The sequence below is a fragment of the Bos indicus x Bos taurus genome, chromosome 3 (assembly GCF_003369695.1).
Source record: "Bos indicus x Bos taurus breed Angus x Brahman F1 hybrid chromosome 3, Bos_hybrid_MaternalHap_v2.0, whole genome shotgun sequence".
NCBI lineage: Eukaryota > Metazoa > Chordata > Mammalia > Artiodactyla > Bovidae > Bos > Bos indicus x Bos taurus.
Window position 1 is genome coordinate 62,566,639 of NC_040078.1, and position 21,675 is coordinate 62,588,313.

Sequence of the window (21,675 nt, forward strand, 5' to 3'; positions counted from 1 at the left end):
AGGAGAAGGATGGAGACTAAAAAAAAAAGCCTTATTAAGAGATGAGGGGTGGTCTATTGCCAATATTTGAGAAACACTTACAGTATATTTAATTAGTCTGATTACATGGTGCACTTACAGCTTCTTATTAATGCCCTCTGATAGAGATATATGGCCTTGAAAGTTCAGTGCCCATAGCGCCTTGAAATGAACTTGGATAATGTCCAGGAATTTCCATTAGTCCCCATACATTTTGGAACAAAGTACTAGTAAAGTACTTTGGCCACCTCATGCGAAGAGTTGACTCACTGGAAGACTCTGATGCTGGGAGGGATTGGGGGCAGGAGGAGAAGGGGACGACAGAGGATGAGGTGGCTGGATGGCATCACTGACTTGATGGACGTGAGTCTGAGTGAACTCCGGGAGTTGGTGATGGACAGGGAGGCCTGGCATGCTGCGATTCATGGGGTCGCAGAGAGTCGGACACGACTGAGTGAACTGAACTGAACTGAACTAGTAAAGTACACAAAATACATGGTGGTCAAAAATGTGGTATCTTTAAACATTCAAGTTTTTGTGTTTGGTGCATTTAGCTAACATAATGTGTCTCTACGATCGTTTGGAGAAAGACTCAGAGTGACATGACAGAAAATTTGCATTTCAAATGATAATTAGGATGGTCATAAGTTAACCTCCAAACCCACTAGTATTCACTCATCCTTGAGCACTAATGCTCCAGGCTGTCAACACATGCTATCAAAGGACTATTCACAATCAACGTGATACTCACTAGCAGGAAGCATACTAATTGTATTACCCAGTGAAGCAATGTTCATCTATATTCAACCTTCCATACTGTTTGAGATTTAACACAACAATTTCATGGAAAGAGAAATATGTGGAACGCAGAACCATGTGAAATCTTGGTACTAAGTTTTATTTTTAAAACACTGCAGGGATTATTGCCTTTAAAGAAAATTTCAGTATCAATAAAATATGAAGAGCTGTTTCATTTCAGAAATTCAACTTGTATGCATTCTTTTAAGTTTTTCTACTTAGAAGGGTATAACTGCAATAAAAATTTTACTAAGTTGAAGTTTTTTACAAAACACTCTATCCCACAAGAACATCTTAAAGGTCAGCCTTAAGCGTGAGGTTCAAAATTGAATTGATGGAAAATTACATTTTCTCATTTATCATTTAAATACATACATAAATCAGGCAACCTGAATACACCCATATAACAAGTGCACACGAATTTTTCTCTTAATATTGGGCAGTGAACTTGTGTCTGATGCTTCTTCCAAGGGGAAACCACAGTGACAGTAACTTTCTGTCAAATAATTATTGCTCTTGTTTTTCTGGTTAATATATATAATTACGCTCAAATGAATGTGGATGAGTTGAGCTGCTGACATATTTAACTCATTTATGGGCTTTTAAGGGATTGTCTTCCACATAAATAATTTTGAAAGTCTATATGATGAATATATACAGATGTATAAGCAATAATTTTTTTCTATTGGTGAAGAGAACAAACACAAGCCTTTATTTTAAAATAAAAGCGATCAATCTGGACTAACATTCATTAAGCCAAATCTAAAATAAATAAAAACCATTCCTTATTATTAATAGGCCAGTTGATTAACTGTCCCTGAGATAAGGTATAATAATGTAACTTTATAAAAATTCACGGTTTTTACTACCACAAAGAGAAACAATTAAGAATGTGGAAATTGTATATCCAGGTGAAGTCTGGGCAGACCCAAAGAAACTACTGGGTTGATAATACATCAGTCAATAGATTAATAATTTTAAACCTAAGAAATTAATCTGTATGGGGGAATCATGGATAGAATTTAAGGCAACATTTATATATTTTTAAAATAAAATTCATTTTAAAGAGATTCTTTCAGCAGGAAAGATGAATGATAGCTTCCAAATTGTATTCTCTAATATGAAAACTTGTAAATTAACTATGCTGAAGAGAACATTAACCATTTAGGTACCAAGTACTTCTGCACTAGTTCACGTCATACCAGTTTTAGAACAGCCTCAAGAGAAATACTATGAATTGAATGATCAGTGCTGCCTTTTTTTTTTTTTTGGCAATTCATCACTGAACCAACCTAACCATAGTTGGTCTTTATACTAGGAAGTACAGATCATATTACATTGTAAAATTTCACATTTGCACAGGATAATATATAGCAAAGCAGAAAATTAAAATGCTTGATTATATAATGTCCTCTTCTAGCAGATAAAGGTTTATAAATTCCTGTAAAATTTTACCCAAGGAACTATGAATACCCTTCTCAGAGGACTGTTAAATCTGTTTGAATATTAATATCATTTTTATGGTCAATTTCCAACTTGTTAGGAATTAACCGTATGTGAATACACTCCTCCATTGTGACCCTACTAAATACTGATAATATTTTATTACATAGTATCTACCTTACTACATTCACATTTAGATAAGAATACTTTAAAATGTTTTTCTTATTACTCTTTTTAAATAGGCATGACTAAGTGTGTCCACATGAAATAAAGTGATTTCTAAGTTGGTGGAAGCACTTGAGAGAACCAATAAGGTTTAGAAGAATTTGGTATAAACGCTGATGATGTAGACAGGAAAAATCTATTTGATGAGATTCAATTATATGATTTTTGAACCTTCCCACGATAAAAAACATCGTCATCTGTAGCTGCCTATAGGAATACTTATAATCTTCAAACTCTAAAAGTATGTTTTAGAATTTTCTTCTCAATACTGCTGAAAAGTTTTTGTTTTGTTTTTTTAAAGATTTGGAGAATTTCCAATGCATCTTTTTTCATTTTTATTTGTTTTGGCTCTGTTGCAATGCAACAAACACAAGTACTTTCAGTATACTTCCCTATTGAAACCTATCTGCCAGATTTTGTGCATTGGTAATTGGCAATTAGAATACAAATATATTCTTTTCAGCACATAGAGCCATCAGGCGGCGGAAGTATATTCTTTTGCATATTTGTGGGTTATACTGTGAAAGGACCTAGTATACCCAAGGTGAGCTGGGTGGCAAAGTATTCATATATTAAAGCCAATTATATGTCATACATAAAAGGGCACATTAGCTACTTGAAAAAATTCACATTTATTTACTGTCAAACCGTGTTAAACTTTACACTGGATATTAGTGATGGGCTCATTATTAACAGGTTTACACAAAGGGATGAAAAGAAAGGCAGAATTTTGCTGAAACAATTTACATTTCATTAGAACTTTATCATAAAATAAATTAATTACTAAATATAGGCAGAAGGAATATGGAAGAGTAATATTTATGTTTTATTTCATTTTTTAAAAAAGAATAGGCACCTTTTGTTCACTAGAAAGTTTGTGAGAAGTGCCCAGTGCCCTCGCTGCCCCCTGTTCAAGAACAAACAGAGGGGTGACACACAACCTTTTCTAGATTTCACCACATTTGTGCAAGGCATGGCATAACTGGCTTCAAAGAGTTTTTTCCCCCATAAAACACGCTCTTTTGGCAATAAGCAATTTAAATGTAAGAATAAGGACTAACATGTCAAAGCAGAACACTGTATACAGTGGAAAATAAGTGAAAATGGGAAGAACTTACCATGACAAAGTGTAAGGAAAAACATTTCATAACATATGTGCAACCAAGAGCTTTTCACAATATTTTCTTCAAACTCTTTAAAATTATTTTTAATGACAATTCTATTTCAGTTGGACACAAATGTATTTATTTTACCCTAGCAATAGAACAAAATATAATTTCTTTAGCCATTTTTGAAGAGTTCATTGTACAGTTGAGGAAACATATGAAATAAGGCCTGTGGCTTGATTGCTAGTGGTTAAACATGTTTTCAATCTTTGCCTTAATGTAAAAGGTTTGCAGTCAACTGCAAACTGCTGCAGAATCTCTCTCCTGCTTTTCCAAGTCTTGTCAGGAACAGTAAGGTACAGTAAATTTGTCCCACAGGATTTTAAAGCCTACGTCTTGTATATAATACAATGCAGGCCTACAAAAATGGTGCAGCCATATTTACAAATTTAGTTCACAAACTGCTGCAGTAAAATGGCTGGAAAGTTCTGTTTTGCTTGTTTCACAATTTCTCTAAACAGCAGCAGAATCTTAAAATACCTGGTTGGCATCTCTTTTCTTTGTAACAAATAATTCATTTTAGTATACTCTGTGTATATACAAAGTTTTTTTATGTTTTATAAAAATTCACAGAACTGCACGGTTCAGTCATCTTTTTTTTTTTACACTGGAGAACCACAGGTCAACAGGGCCATCTCTTCAAGCGGAGTTTGAGGGAGCTGCATAGGGCCAGTGGAGTCTGTCTGTATTCATTACTTGCATGTGGCCTCTGGAATTCCTTAGTGGCACTATTAGAGACTTGTCACCAGCTGCATTTGTCCTTCTCTGACATCTCCTTCTGGAATACACCCTTCTTTGTTAATGGGGATTATGTAACCATCGCTATTGCCCCTGCTGATCTGGTAGCACATCTGAAGCTGGTGGCCAGCTCCAAGGTTTGGCATGCTCTTATAGTAGATGTCCTCATTCTCACTCCTCCGGGACGGAGACAGGTCTTCTTCCATGTCGGGGCTGCTCTCCTGATAGGGAGAGTCCCTAAGGTTAGGCATACTTGTGTACAGAGAGTCTCTGTTGGGGGACTGGAGATGGTCCTCGGCCTCGGCTGTCAGCTGGGATACGTAGCTGTCAGTCCCCTCGGGCTTTGCTTTCTTCTGGGGTTGGTACAGAAGGGAGTGAGTCCTCTGAGGGATGAGCGGGGCCTCGAGTTCTTTGTGATGGAGCTCCAGTCCAGGATTGTCACCATGCATGAGAGATGAAGCATCTGCCACAATAGCATCATCTTCGCTGCTGCTCCCTCCAATCACAGGCTTGACTGGTAGTGTGAGCTCGAGGTTGTGAGCCTTGCTGCTGCCCCGTAGGTTGTTGTGCACTAATTCTGAAATGATCATCTTCTCAAAAGCAGTATCATTCAGACTTAGTCCACAGTCCACAACCTGCACACTGTCATTATAGTCCCCCTTGCGCAGTGAGTAGCTGTTGTTAAAATTACCATTTAGCGGTAGAGTATCCATGGCACTTGTATCCCTGGCATTGTTCAGTGAATGTCCTGAAACAGAAAAGGGAGGGATCCCATTACTGTCTCTGTTCCTGATGAGAGGATCGTTACTTCTTTAGAACAAAACTTTTTAATGTCGTTCAGGACAAAGTTGTATTCGAAAGCTAACACTTGGGAAGTGTCAGGCTTTCCCGCGTTCCCAACTGTAAACAGTTGCAACCCCTTAGATAACAGGAACAAGTGTGAAAAAATAATACTGTTTTCTGGGGAGGGAAGAGGGCATACAGAATGTTGATTTATCAATTTTGAGGAGACGGTATTTATCAATTGATTTTTGGTCAAATCTCTGACACTCTTACAAAGAAGACTTCACTCCATGCCCTTGCATAGTTAATGCAAAGCAATTCATTAGTGACATTTACATTTTAAAGTACGAGACTATGGTTTATAAAAATAAAATTAACAGAATTTGTCCTAAACAACACTAAATTAAAAGGGAATAAGTCACATACAAAAACTGAAGGCAAATGTACAACATAAACCCACAAAACTGGCAAGCAACTCTTTAAACAACATTCTAACATTTCCTTTTTCTGGAGATGAAGTAAAAAAAAAAATAATGAAAAAATGGACAGACACAAAGATTTCGTGTTAAACAAAGATAGCCATCTCTCACACTGACTGGACCAGGGGCCCACAAGCACCATCCAACAACACGATAGACAGCAGGTGGAATGACTCACTTTGGACAACTCACATCATGTCTGTCTGCTCAGGCTATCTGGCCTAAGAGTAGCTGATATACAAAAAAAAGTAAAATGATTTATTGTAACATGATGAAGAATTTCTGAGCTTCTCAGCAACTTAGTCAGAGCAAGGGTTCAACAAATTAGATTACCAGCAATAGCAGCCTTTTGCTTTTTCATTGAATATTTCTTATGATTTTGAACTTCTGTTTTGGTACTAATACTCTAATAGCAATGGCCCCAGGCTTCTAATGGTCAAAGTTTGCCTGCAGCCCTGCAGTCTGCATCAGTCACAGTGACAGCTTCTAATGAACCAGCAGAGTCTACTGTACGAGACTGGCCCACAGACACCATGGGCATGGAGGTTAAACGCAGAAATGTTAGGAGATTTCTTAAATATGGGTCACAGAAATTAAACCAAGAATAAGTATTAACTGTGGAATGGGAAAAGGGTGTCAGCCTTGGCTAATATATTTTTATCTCTAAAGGAATGAAAGATTGGATACATCTGCTGAAGATATGAAAAGAGGTTCAGGAGGAAAAAAAATATGATAACATGCTCTCTTTGTATTTTTCTAGACACATAAACATGTAAACTAAGACATCACAGTGCTTCTCAGGCAGATGAAAAAAAAAGTTTAAGAGAAAATTAAATGGTCTGTACCATGGAAAGTTAGGTTATTCATTCTCAAAATCCTAGAGAAAAAAATCACTTGTCTACAGATAGGTCTGAAAAAAAAAGAATGAAATGATGTTATTGAAATGAAACTGACCACTGTGAGGCTGCTGCATTGTATGCAAGGCTTGGAGGAGTTTAGGAAAAAAAAATAATTCTTGGAAAAAATAGGAAATTTCCCTTTTTAGTGCTTACTCCACTTATGAAGCTGCAGATTATCCTAGAAAACTCATTGTCACAACCAATAAATAATTCATAATTGCTCAATTAATTATCATTAGCAGAAAATAAGAAAATAGGAGGGATCATATTGTTGACTCATGCTATTTTAAAAATTCTGATCCAACTTCTACATTTGAGAAATTGACAATTCGGTTCGTATTATGCTCCGTGGCACATATAACAAAATGAAGTAATGACAATTCTTTGCAAGGCTTCCTTCAGCCTGGCTGACATGATTCACTAGCTTTATAAATTCATATATGTGCCACAAATTTTAGAAGATCTATTACTAGGAATCATCTGATGTTTTAAATTACAGTGACACAGGATCGGTCACTAGCATTTGTTTCCTCCATAGAGGTATGATCTTGTCATTTTTCTTTCTTTGTATTGTTGTTTAATAAATATAAGAATATATACTGGATAATCCAAAAGGTGTTTTCTACGATATACTGCAGATCTAAGCACATCTTTGGCTGGTTTTGAAGAGGCAACTTTTTCTGCCCAAGTTCAGGTAATTCACTGGAAGACTTTCCACAGCCTGTAGCAAGATTACTGTGGGAATGCAGAAATGATAAGTCAATTATTCAGCATTCGGGTTGACAGTACCTCAGGCTTTAAGAAGCAAATTATTTCAGCATTGCATGTACTTAAGTATGAACAGCATTTGCTACAGACCTCTATTACTGACAAAAGGCAGTACATGTAAATGTACTGTTTGAATTTGGAAACATGTGAGTTGCAAATTGTGAACCACTTGCCCGCTGAGTCTACTTCATGACTGCTACTTATGTTTTAATTGTGCCGGTTAAAAATCATGCTGAAAAAATTTACATTTGATAGGCAAAGTTAAGTTTTACTCCCATACTTGTCTCTCTGTAGGTTGCTAGAGGAAAGCATAAGGAAAGTAAGAAAAACAAGAGAATGAAAAGAGAAGCTGCAGTTACGTTAAAAAAGAATTTCAAGAAAAAAATGGAAACGAAGTTCTGTGTTTAATTTAGTGACAAATATCAATTACAAATAAAAATTTTATGCTAATAGTAATTATGTAATAACTTTCCCCCAAATCTTGCAAATTCTGTTAATATTAAATATATTTTTAAAATAAATAAGCTACTAGAAAACATAATAAAATACAGGATGGGTTAGTGACAATCTCTCCTCCTCCCCCCAAAATAACTACAGATAGAAACTAACTAATATTAACTTTATTCTCAAAGTTTTTTAAGAAAAAAGAAAAACTACCATAAAGCTGCACTATACTATAGTTTGGTTAGATTGATAATGCTGGATGCAGTTTTCTATACCTAGGCATCCAAATTATTAGCTAAGTCATGCCAGAAACAAACTCTCTCAGCAAGCTTTAGAGTCAACTGAATAGTATATTACATAGATAGGATACCTCTAAATGATATAAATCTTGAAGATGGGCTCTCGGACCATGTGATGTCAGTCCTGTAATAATATATTAAGATTTATGCCACCTGTGTCAAAAACATGGATAATTATTTGTAAATACTATCACGACTGAATTTTTACTATACTATAATATAGTGCAGTTTTAGAAGCCTGGCATGGGCAATACCATAATTCTTTTTAATTGAGAAATTAAGGATATAATAATAAATATATGGCAACTTGAGTATTCTAGAAAAAGGGTAAAGATCAGAGCTCTGTTTAGCAGCAAAGAAAGGTAGTTGTATTCGTAAGTATAAGCACACCTGGTGAGTTAAACACAGGAGCTGAAGGGGCATTACATACAACTGTTTCAGCGAGCAATGTGTTATAGGGGTTGTTAGTGCCGTGGGGTCGAAGAAGAGGGTTTGTTAGTAGGTAATTGCCAGTCATTCCTAAAGCAAAGAAACAGAAAAAAATACATCAGTTCTCTTGTTTTAGTGTTACAGTTGCAGTAAAGTACTTTTTGTATTCATCAAGGGTAGTGGATAAGTTGGCAAAGGAAAATCTGCTGAAATTCTCTGATTGTATTTGAACTACTAATTTGAAGGAGAAAGGGGAGAGGAAAGTTAAATTTCAATAATTCACAGGTGCTTTGTAAGTCCCCCAAGTAAACACCTGCTGAGGATGACATTTACTAATTTATACAAAATCACTGTTAAACAAAAATGGCAATTAAATGCACAGAGATCAACATTATGTTTCGAGATGTTACTGCTTAATATTAAAAACCTAACCACTGAAGCCCAGAAGAGGGAATCTCAAACTTTCAGGATTTACAGGTGTGGGATTATCCCTCATGAAAACATCTGTGTTAATACCAACTTTGACACAAGCAGGAGGAAAAACAACTTTCACAAACACGTAAAAAGTATGACGCATTGCACCAAGCTTCTCTTAGTAAATGCAAGAGCACACATGCTGAGGGGAAAAAAAGAGACTGCATATAATGAATTATTAGACCGTTCACCGATTCTATGTAACAAGACTTTTCCTTCTATGATCTTATTTGCCAGGTTTCAAAAATGAATCATTGAATAATTCATTTCCTTTTTGATACTCATCTTAACAGAATTAGGTAAAACATCAGAGCAATGGAATAAACACACATTTCACTCATTCTAATTGACAAATTACAAACCTTTCAATACTTATCAAACATATGTTTTGCATAGCTAATGTAATTTAGCTAAAAATATTTTAAAATTCAAGTTGGCTTTGATGCCATACATATGCTTTTTTCATTTTAAAACAGAATCTCATCAGAACAATGCCAACAATGAAAAATGTCTTTAATATTTCATTGTGATAAAATATATTAAATTATAATAATACATCAAAACTGAAATTACTTGATAAGTTACCTCTAAGAACATATAAAATTTTTTTCATAATACATTAAAATTTACTAAGCTTGTACTCAGGAATATGTGTCTGTAGATGCACTTGTGTCCTTATCTTGCTCAGTTATTTTATTTGCCATATTAATTTAAGTTAGAATTATACTGATTATGTGATAAGGCTATAATTGTAGACACATTAAAAATAACAATTCAAATGTAAAAATTACTTCATAAGTGCTCATGTATTTTTATTATTTATGAAGAGTTACTATGTTTTTAACATTTACTTTTTGAAAGAAACAAAAACAGAAGAATTTTACAAATAAGATTTTTTACTACAAAACTGGCACTGTTTAATGTGAGCAGTAGTTATTCTAATTATATTAATTTTTTAAGAAGAAAATTTTCATAAATGTACATTTAGAAAGGAATAATTTGTATCCCTAGGAACATATTTTAATCTGTGGCAAAGTATGCTCTCAGAAATTACATTTTCCAGCCTTATTCTATTAACGTGGAGTTTGAAATTATACTTTTTGCATTACATTACTGAATAAAAAGAATTTATATGTACTTTAATAAAGGATAAAAGATGACTCAGCAGGTTTAAGAAAGAGCTTATGATATAAACTCATTTGAGAGAAAAAGTCAGTGTTTCCTCTAGAATTATTGTAAATTGGCAAAAGGCACAAAATTTATATAGTAAACTCAAATTTTCCTAGTAACTGACCTTGATTAAGTGTTGAAGTGCTATTGATGTCACCTGAGATAAAAGAAGATTCAGATTGTTTTCTCACAGTGTCATTCCACATCCTTCTTATACGACTCTATTAACATAAAATAGCAAGACACATGTTATGTTAGCTTTCCCAAGCTTACCTTACATTAAAGAAACACAAAGATTTACCTTAAACAATCTGTGCAGGATTATCTTTTGACTTAAAAAAAAATGTGTATTGATTCTGTTCTTAAACTAAGGAAGTCTATATTGCTGTGTTTCTTTATTAAGGAGTATTTAATTTTCTAATCTTAAAGAAATTTTCAATTATTGTCTTTGTTTAAAGTGGAGATGATGGTTGACTAACAAATGTTTATTGAATGCTCCCTGAGTCCTGTATTATGTGAGCTTAGGATATCAAACTATTGTGATGTACTTCTTAAAGAAGTATACCTCTCGAAAAAGGATGTTTATACCTAAAGAAACATCTTGCAGAAATACTTAAGAAGATATTAAAACCAAAAAACTAAGAGGGCAAGTATTTGCTACCTAGATATTATACTGAGAAGACAATTAGTGCATCTGAACAGAACATGTCTCAGAAGGCATTCTATAAAGGTTAATTAAAGATGCTGTCAAAGTCTTTGTTACCTGTGTGCCAGAGGAATAGCGAGCACTGGTTCTGGTAGTGGATGCCTTCACTGAGCTGTGGGGACTCTCAGTCGGGAGGCCGCCGCAGCAGTATGAATGTCTGAAGCACTTGCCATATTCTTTTCGTACCTGCATGGAATAACCGTGAGACCAAGGGATTAATATAAACATACTTGCTCCTCTTGCTCTCTAATTAAATGAGCAGAGGAGATGAAAAGTTCCACTAACCCTTTTCCGTGGAGATTACAAAATCAAATTCAACTGAATTGGTAATCGGAAAAACACCTCTGTCCACTAGACAGTCCAATAGGATTTTAAAGTGTGATATAATATGTAGAAATATGCTTTCTACCCTATTATTATAGTGCAAATGTTATTAATTAATACAATGGCAATATTTTAAAAGCCTTATTCTAGCAATAGCCTTAGTCAAACCAATTTTCTATCTCATGTCAAGAAAATAGGATAAAAATTTAGTATTTTCCTTGCTTAATTACATTTAACCACTCGTAATTCAGTCATTTAAGTTTCATATGCTTTATGTCCTCTTAGGTAGGTCAATACATAAACTTTAACTGGATTGCACAGCGTTGTGGGTAACTTCTTTATAATGAAAGACTACATTGGCATAAGAATAAAGGGGAAATAATGTCCTTTGATACATATGCCATTAATTAGGATGGAATGTTTTCCTCATTTTCTGAATATGTCTAGCTGTTATAACACTTAGTGTAGAGAGTCTAAGATGCTTATTCACTTCATTAGCACATAAGGGAACTATTTATGCAATTTCCATTCACATTAATGAGTTACCCACGTAATTTCCCTTTTCCCCTGAAGCTTGGATATATGAATAGATAGAAAAGTTCTTAGGCCTAAATGAAAGATTACACTTTAAAAAGTGGAGTCCAAGCAATACTAAATAATAGGGCTCCACTTAGGTGGTCAAGAATTGGGAGGAGTGGGGGATATTTCTGGATTCTGTGCAGCTATATTTTGGCATACAAATATGCTTCATGTAGCTAAGAGCCAGACTTTGAAATTATAAGAAGGAAGGATGAAAGGCTGCACATGAAATTATTTTTTTCTGGTAGGTTTCAAAAAACACTCAAAGCCCCCTGACAACCCTCCACACCCCCTCCCTGCAGATCATAGTCTGTGAGCACTATCATTGCAAAGACCAAAACTCTTGACACTTATTACTTGGGAAATTAGAGAATTAAAGTCACTAATGACCTTTTAGATCTAAGTGCACTTGCATTTTCATTCTCTTAGCTTTATTTAATTATAGCTATTAGAACAAATAACAATGTGGTTAAACTTTTAGACAAAGTATTTCCTTTGTCTAAATATATTCACTCAAGCAGTTAGAACCGTATTTTACCTAAATCATCTTATATTATGTTCTAACAACTCATCATGGCAATATCCAATACAACGTATCCAAGACTAAGTAGAACTTGTTCAAATGAAGTGTAACACAATAACTTAAAGAGATAATTGTTAATTAACAAGCACAGCAAAATCTCTGCAAAATTAATACCCAAACCCTATGAGGAAATAATGACAATGTCATTCTTTTTCTTCTAAGTTTATGCTTTATCAGAAACATCTGACAGAAGTTATGAATATGTGATCATCTGCATGTATATAACCTGCTCATCTATGTAGAAAATATATAAAAGCCAAAGTAATTACAAGGTCATACCTATATAACGTTTAGCAAGTTAAAGTTCAGTGTTATTAAATAAGACATGATACATCAAAAAAAGTTTTGTACATTTAATGGCTATTAACTGCTCTGAAATGCTATATAACCAAGACAATGGCAATCACAATGGTATTTTATCAAAATAATACCCTCTGGTGTTGGTTTTGCCTAATGCCTATATTGCTATGAATGTATATTATCTGTCAGTATTGCACATTCCACTGTCATTATCTCAAAATTACAGCTTATTCAGAACTGATGGAAATAACAACACTATCATCTTGTCAGGACTGAAAACTTAATAGTTTTCACTTTCACAATTCTATTTCTCTGTTCAATTTAGTGACCAACTAATAATAACAGAATAAAAAGACTACATTAGATATACAGACGGGGAAAGGATGATACCTAGTGAAAGGCATGGAAATTTTAAACTTAAATGGCAGCCAGTTTATTCTCTTAGGTTTACATCTTACAATAGATTAAAATTTTTCACCTGCAACTTTAATTTTTGAATCATTTTTGAGGACTCCACTTAACATTAAATCAGGAAAAAATAATAAGATGTGAAATATGAAATTATTGGGTTTTAAATTCTTTCAAAATTACTCAAAATGCAACATTAATATTCATATTTTATATCTTATGCTTTTAAAATTTATACCACTTAACCTTATACTCAATTTTTGTTTTGAACTACTGCATTCCTTATATTGAGAAAGAACAAGATTATTTAAATGTTTTTTTATCTTGTATACCCTCTGCACAAAGCACTTTCGTAGACTTTGAAGAAAAAATCTTACAAGTATCTAGTTTATAATATTGCCAAATTGAGATTCAAGAGATGACTGGTGTTAACATATCTTACATGTGAAGCCTGAACCTCCTGACTTGCATTACAAGTAATTTATGAGTAAAATATGATGCTATTAATAATATGCCAGTGGTAACTTAAAATCTCTATTAAATGTATTATTTTCAAATCAAAGAACAAGTAAGCAGAGCCTCCAAGTGTTGTCACTTACTTTCTTTTGGAGAGCACAGTGAAAGATGAAAATGAACACTCCCTGGAAAGCATTAAAGATGGTGAAGAGATATGCCATCACAATAGTCTCCTCATTAATAAAAAGCAACCCGAATGACCAGGTTAGGCCAAGAAGACATAGAAGAGCAAATGCGCCAAGCACCCAAGACCTGAAAAAATAAAGTGAATTTTATTAACAGATTCAATGAGAGAACAACACATATCACACTTAAATATTAGCATATCATTAGTAGCAGTTGACTTTCTCTATATTCATATTCAAATTCAACAGCATTTTGGCTTTAACCTTTCATTGATTAAAGAAAGAACAATAGCATTTAGTACTGCAGTCTCCAGTGAAAACAGCAACAGCAGGTATGACCTTTTCTTATTCAGAATAAATAAGTATGAAAACTATATTAAAATACAAGGTATAAATTAACCCCCATGACTTTATTGTCTTTTATGTGCATTGTGGTAAAAGAAATTAAGGAGTCCTTAATTAGTTTACTCCTATATTTTTATTCCTGTGGTGCACTCATGACACTGAATAATGTGATACATACAGAAAGGTTAAATGGCAGATAATCACTTAACACCTGAACTTCAGATTCTAGGAAACTAATCTTAGGTGAACCTAAGGTTTTATAACTAAAGCATGAAGAAGCCTAGCTGAAATGGGACAAAAACATGAGAACAACTTCAAAATAAAATAATTTTGGAGAGATTTCATCATGAATAGCTTAAGGAGAAAAGAACTGTAGAAAATAGGACGGAATGAGAGGATTTAAAGTCAGTGCATTCCATGTCTAACTAATGATCTTACTTGATAAATGGCTTATTATCTTCATAGCTAGAAAGCATTATAAGCAGAAAAGAGAAACAAAATTATTAGACAGAATTAAAATAGAAAGTAATAAGAAAGCATTTATATATTTTATAAAATTAGTCAAAATTAAGAAAGTCAAAATGCAGAGGCAAGCAATTAAAAAATAAAGGCATATTATAGTTTAAAATACTCTAGCAAATAAGATATTCCAAAATAATTATAGAAATTAAGGGCAATTCATGATATTGACGGATTTGTAAAAATATAAATCATGCCATAAATTTGTTAATGTAGGATTCTACCTTACCCAGGTAAGTCCGTATTATAGTAGCCATCACAAACACGGTAATTACTGGTGTAGATGAGAAGACAGAAAGAGGAAAAGGAAGAAAAGAGAGAGATGCTAAAGATTAGCTCTCTCTCTTACCATGCAACATGCAATGAAGCTGGCACTAACCTATCTAAAACATCTAATTTAAAAAAAATTACCTTTACTATAAGATCTGCCATTTTTAACATTTAAAATATTTTCTACATCCCATTGTAACCAACGTGAACAATATCTCCTCAGATTTTAAATTAACTCATATTTTAAAAAATAACTCTGAAAATGCTATCAATTTTTTTCAACAGCTATCGATTTTTTCTCGTTAGATAGCACTTTTTCCATTGATATTTCCATTTTTTCAATCCTGAATTAAAGTAAACATTTATTTAATTATCATGAAAGCAACAGATAATCTCCAAGTTAACAATAGTAATGGAGCAAATTCTCTTAGGAAAACAGGATTAGAAGTAGAAACTGCTCAGAATCCTTAAATCAAAAAGTCATTTAACAAAACAAACTTAATATAATCATATCAGTCATGCAAACAGGAACATCATTTTGAACTGCATTTTAAATTTAAATGAGATTGCTAGTTTATGGAATTTTCATAAAGGCACTAAAACAGTTTTTTGGCTCTAGATCATGACAGAAATTATTATCTAATTTCTGACCAATGTCTGTGACATGGTAACAGTGAGGTTCAACCTTGATAAGTAAAATTTCATTCTGAATAATTTCTACAGTTGAAAGATGGTATTCATGAATTTGCTGTGGGGAATATCTTTCACTCAGTTTGTCAAGCACTAAAATTAAAATACAAAATACTTACTTAATGTTTTCCAACCTGCTAGAATCTGGTTTTAATGTGTTCGAGTGCTTCACCATTTTGCATAATGTGATCACCAGAAAGATAATATTTAGCTGTTACAACAAATAAAGAAGGAATTAGATAACTATGAGAAAAAGTTAAATACATCATTACAATATACTTAATGGGTTAATGCAATTAAATATCAAAAACATGAATATGTGGTAGAAACTGACTCAATTTTAGTTTACTTATCATTACTTATGCAATAATCAAGTTGAGTCTACATGAAAAATTTTCTGGCCATGTATGACTGATTTTTTAATAGATCATTTGACATGAAATTGCAACCTCATTAAATAAGTATCATGTGGTGATGATTAAATAAATTAGAAAGCTTAGTGTCTTTAGATAGAGGTACCCCAGGGCCTAAAAACCACCTAATGAAAATATGAAGTGAGTTCTTTAGGAGGGGCATTTATATTATGCAGTTTATAATGGAAATATCTCTGAATTTGGGACCCTAAATCTTAAGTTAAGAGTCTAGTTCTTGATTTTGACTGATAAAATGAGGAAAATAATATTTGAACAATCCTTTTGTAAGGTAATGGTTAAGGATCAAATGAGATAACATATGAAGTATGGTCCCTGGTTATATAAACTAAGACAGACTTTTAAAAAATATAAATGTATTTGCTATTTTAGTGTTAAAGGACATCATTTCTTTTTTCCTGATGTCTCTACACTGAATGGAAGTAGGTAAATTCTAAAGAAAGGCTGTTTCGAGTCCTTCTAAACACTCAGTTATGCAACGAATACTAACTAGGGAAGATGGAACCTGACATGGAAGAACAGTCTGGGGAGGCAGCTTGAATGAACTTCAGAAGAAAAAGGGGTATGTTTTGACTGAGCAGAGTTAGGGATCTGTAATTTGCATTTGCTTCTATGGAAGCCTGGCAGAATGCTACATGGAGTGAAGGCAGTTCCACTTTTATGCTCCAAAAATAAAACTATGTTAAATTGCTCTTGGATTTTTTTTTGACATTTTATTTACTTGAGAATACTACTTTAAAAAAGACAAAATGAGGTTATTTTGTGAGCATTGTGATTAAGTGCAAGCACAAATGGTATATTTAGAAGTATGTTAAGACAAAAGCAATTCCTTAGTTTTAAATAATCTACATAACTTTGTTACAGTAACATAATTTTTTCTGAGTCACAAAACTATCTGATAAAATGATAAGACTATTTTACTCATACATCACTACTTCCGATTTTATAATTAGGAAAAATGATGTAAGGCAATAAAGAAAATTTCCAAGTCCTTCCTAATAAATTCAGGAAAAGAGCAAAAGCTTTAATCTAAGCTGTATATCAGTCATTTTGCCTACTGTGCCTTGTTATTTCTCTTAGATATAGAATTTCCTCTTAAGGACTAAAATGAGGTTAATGGGAATAATTTGCAAGTGCTGGCAGATTGCATTCCATTGTTTGATGTTAATTACTTGAAGACAAAAAAGCTCTTTGCTTAAAAAAGCACTTAAAAATTAATTTCTTAAAATATTGGTCTAGAGAAAAAAGTAAATAATTTTGTAAAAAAAGAAATTTCTAGCTTTGTATTCTGGAGGTTATAAAGTCCAGTTAGTCATATATAAATAAAAGCTTATATTTTCAGGGATATTACAGTATCATGCATTTCATATTTGCATTTCATATTGACCTTACTGCTCTACACAAGAACATGCTTATTGTATTGTGGGTAAGACACAATTTTTTGCCTTTGAGAAATTAGGGACATCTTTCTGATAGTACAATAAATATTTAATTTGGTTTTTAAAGAATCATGGTACAGTTTACCTCTATAATTTTTGTAAAGGCAAAATCAGCCATGTTTTTATTTTTTATTTTACGTAACAGTAAGCCTTAACCAGGACAATTTAAGAATGATTAAAAACAAGTACTCTACATATCCTAAAAACAAACAAACCAAAACCCATTTAAAGAAACAAACTGATTACAACTCTTAGGTAAGAATGGCTGCCTTAACAGCTTCAAAGTTAAAATCAATTAAACGTTTTGACCCTTCTTTTTGAAGGTCCTGATGAAACCATTTATTTATTACAAACTTACAGACTTAGGGTTGCGTCTCCACTCTAACACTTTTTTTAAAATAATTTTCCAAAGTACAAAGGGCCACAGTTTGGAGCTAATTACTTCCTAAACATATTAACTACCCCCTCAGGAATAAAATAGTAGTACATTTAAGGAGAGAAAAGATATTATCCACTGTCATGTCAAAACTACTAATACAAGGAAAGAAAAGAATGTGAATGTGAAAAAATATGGATGTATCAAGTATTATGCCATAGAAAGAAAATGAGTAGAAAATGTGAAATTGTGGGGGTGAATCCATCCAAACATATTTTTCAGTGAAGAAAAACCAAGCAAAAAAATCAGTTATTTAAGAACTAGCTCATTTTCTAATAAAATTGAAATAAAAATGAAGTGTACCTATGTAAAATTAGAGCTTAAGTATGATACAAGGACATTTTTTTCTTGTTAAGATAGAACTAATCAATTTGGAACTGCCACAGAAAACATATTTCATTTAATCCTTAAAAAATATCTTCCCTTCTTTTCCCTTACCCTACTGAGGGTTTCTTAATATATATATGTTCAGTGTTTTGTCCTAGCTGCAAACATGCACAAGACATAAAGTTCAGACAATATAGAAAATTACAGGAAAAAAGAAACAGCACCAAGAACCTATAATCCTATTCCAGAAGTGCGTGCGTGCTAAGTCGTTTCAGTTGTGTCCACCTCTGTGAGACCCTATGGACTGCAGCCACCAGGCTCCTCTGTCTATGGGATTCTCCAGACAAGAATATTGGAGTGGATTGCCATGCCCTCCTCCAGGGGATCTTCCTGACCCAAAGATTGAACCTGCATCTCTTAGGTCTCCCGCACTGGCAGGGGGGTTCTTTACCACTAGTGCCACCTGGGAAACCCATTGAATTGATTATTTTACAAATTTGTGATGTTGAGTATGTCACCAAAGACTACTTAGCTGCAATTAATATAGTGTCAATGCTGAGATTCAATATACTATCTTCTAGCTCCATGGCCCAATCTTGTCAATAAAATAAATCAGTTTATTCTGGTTGAGAAAATTAGGAATCTCTAGCAAAACAAAGATAAACTATACAAAGAGTTTTGTAAATTTTTTAAAAAGGTTCCACTTCTCTATAGAGTAATCTAATTTACAAATCAATAAGAGATGATAAATGAAGATATAATATTAATTAATATATAAAATTAATACATAAAATCCTGTATGAATGACATAAGAAGGTGTGCTCTTCAAATGATTCCTACTTGATGGACTTGCCATAATAACCAATTCTCCATTCCCTTTGCAAAACACAACCATCCATAATCAGCAAATGGCTAAAATGCCCACATGCTATTCCTAATAGCCAAACTGTATGTTGAATAGCTTTGTTTTCTTAAACATGATTGTGCTAGTTATATGCACACACAGATAAATATCACACAAACCAACAAAATCCTAGTGAGGAAAAAAGCTGTTGTTTCTAACTTATTTAAAATTGCTTCCAAAAGGTGTTTTTAAAGTGAGTCTATTTAAAAAAGAAAATCTAAAATCCTAGAAAAATAATCATAAAACCACAGTAGAATTCTTGTATCAGATTCTTTCACAAGTGCCTGTGAATTCTCCAATTTACAGAAACTGAAAATAAAAATTTAGCCAAGGCACTAGCAGTCAGGTTGCTAAGAAATTTAGTTAAATCTGACACTCATTTAGTCTTTGAATTATGATGATACACAATTAATGAGACAATGGTATCTTTATTAGGATATATTATCATTATTTTAAGAAATTATGAAAAAAGACATGCAAGACTTATTGTGAATCATAAAAGTAAAAAGTGCTAAGTGTGAAATATTTTTCTTCAACACATTAAAAATCACTAATATATATGATTTCTGAAAAAATGTCTACTGTCTAAGAATTGAACATTTTAATACATTATCACCAAAATACATGAGTGAAATATTTTCTGAAATTAAACAGAATATTTACTATAGTATAAACAAATTTTTAAAATTTTGGTTTAAAGTTCTCGTATTTTCTTCAGTGTCTAAAACTGTAAATGCTAATTTTTAGTGTCATTGATAAAAATTGTTCCTATGATCTTTCTCAAGAGGCAATGCATTCAAATAAGTCATAATTTTGTATAATAAGACATTTCAATAGATTTTTTTTCTACTCTTGTTATTTTAAAATATAACTATGAGAATCAAAACAAGAAACAGAGCAGCAAAAAGAAACATCTTTGACAAAATCTATTGTTCAAAATAGTCACTTGAAGACTGATAACCTTAGTTTCAAATGACATACTGAGTGTTTTTGTCTTAGCATTTTCCCTATGACATAAACGGCTCTTTCCAGCCATATACCTTTGTGCCTTTTATTTTTCTATTTAGAGTAAGTGATTTCTTTCTCCTCGCTTTTTTCTTTCTGATTTATTTTCCTGCCTTTCGTATGCATTTAACAAATAAAAGAAATCACAACCATCAATGAGGATTTCTCCACTGGAAGGCAGGCAAAAGTGATGAGAATTGTCTTCACCATCCAACCACTCTTCTTATCCCTTCAAGTCCAATGAAACCATTTTTTGACCTCATGTTCTTTTTCTTTCCAACATAAATGCTACTAAGTTTAAACATAGTATTTTGGGATAAGTTGAAAGGTGTTATGCATCACTGAGAAATGAAAAAGATGGAGTTACAGCTATGTACATAAAGATTTGTCTATAGCTGGTATATATGTTGGTAATCATTCATGTAGAAGCCTCTAGTAAGTACAAAGTAAAAGAGTTGTGTTACATGTTTTATGTTAATTCACCAGCCTAAATGTCCATAATGAAGATTAAGTTTGGAGATGAAGCAACTCATCCAGGAATTAATCAGATTTTAATTCTGCTCTCTCTATGTGTGTGTACACAGGTAAGTAGATAGTTATCTCTTAATAGAATTCTATGTGAAAGAGTGAAAGCAAATTGAAAAGAATTTCAGCTAAAAAGTGTTAAATCACTAAACAGGGCATTTTCTCTTCTAATAACAAATAATACTCTCCTCCCTATCCCCCCAAAATATTTCATAAATTACTGCTAAAACACTCTGCCAGTGTAATTTGCTGATAGAATTCATCACTACTTGATGATATAGCCTAGCTAATTCTCACTCACATTGATGATCATGAAAATACAAAGAAGTTTAAAGAAAGAAAAAGGTACCATACATTACAGAAGTGCACGGTTTGTTTTATAGCCATCCACCTGCTCAACTGAATCATATCCGTCTGAGCTTAGCAGCTTAAAATTCATTCCACAGCTTGCAATGCTGACATGGATATGATAAGACAGAAGAACAGAAACACCACTCTGAAGTAACCTAACTGAACTGCACATGTACTGACCCTTTTTGTCCTCCCTAGAGCTTTTGCTACCTAGCAAATGCAACTCTAAAACTGCACTTGTATCTCCAGATCTTTGCTGTTAGCCAAGCAGAAACCTATTTCTCCCTGGGACTAGCAGCCAGAGAGGTGTTCTCGGAGGAAGACTTCTAAATGAGTGTGTGAGCTGAACTCTTACTGAACTGAATTAATTATTAATGATGCAGATGGAGCTGTCCAAATGATAAGAACAGCTCCTGACGTGTCATGATCCAAGCTTTCATTAAACTATTTCAGGCATACTAATGGTTTCCCACTGCTCATTACTTACAAGCACTTTTCTCATAGATATAATAACTCTAGTGCCTGTAGGCAAGACATCCTATAGAAATACAGAAGTAGGAAGTTTTATCTCCTATAACATGTTTTTTTTCCCTTCATTGAAAATGATTAAAAATGTACACTTATTTAATACTACTAAAGTTACATGATTTCAAATCAGAAAGCTGGAAATACAAAACTATGCTTTCTAGGAATATCAATATGTAATTTTTGTTACTCCTTAAAAGGGTAGTATACAATATAATTTATTTTGTGTAATTT

General features: G+C 33.1%; 1 protein-coding gene across 50 annotated transcripts in view; it reads right to left on the reverse strand.

Moving 5' to 3' along the window:
* Positions 1-900: 900 nt before the first annotated feature.
* ADGRL2 (adhesion G protein-coupled receptor L2) overlaps positions 901-21,675 on the reverse strand; it is a 716,223-nt gene continuing 695,448 nt past the window's right edge. For 10 of the 50 annotated variants that reach the window (XM_027536740.1, XM_027536741.1, XM_027536746.1 and 7 more), the window contains 8 exons: positions 15,618-15,709; positions 14,768-14,812; positions 13,633-13,801; positions 10,897-11,025; positions 10,258-10,354; positions 8,451-8,579; positions 7,598-7,615; positions 901-5,136 (listed from right to left, as the gene is read on the reverse strand). In XM_027536740.1, the coding sequence (XP_027392541.1) occupies positions 4,382-5,136; positions 7,598-7,615; positions 8,451-8,579; positions 10,258-10,354; positions 10,897-11,025; positions 13,633-13,801; positions 14,768-14,812; positions 15,618-15,709 (1,434 nt within the window). In that variant the 3' untranslated portion in view covers positions 901-4,381. Of the gene's footprint in view, positions 5,137-5,828; positions 5,882-6,495; positions 6,561-7,563; positions 7,616-8,131; positions 8,214-8,450; positions 8,580-10,257; positions 10,355-10,896; positions 11,026-13,632; positions 13,802-14,767; positions 14,813-15,617; positions 15,710-21,675 lie in introns of all 50 variants that reach the window. The other 40 variants (XM_027536774.1, XM_027536772.1, XM_027536771.1 and 37 more) reach the window with 20 other exon arrangements.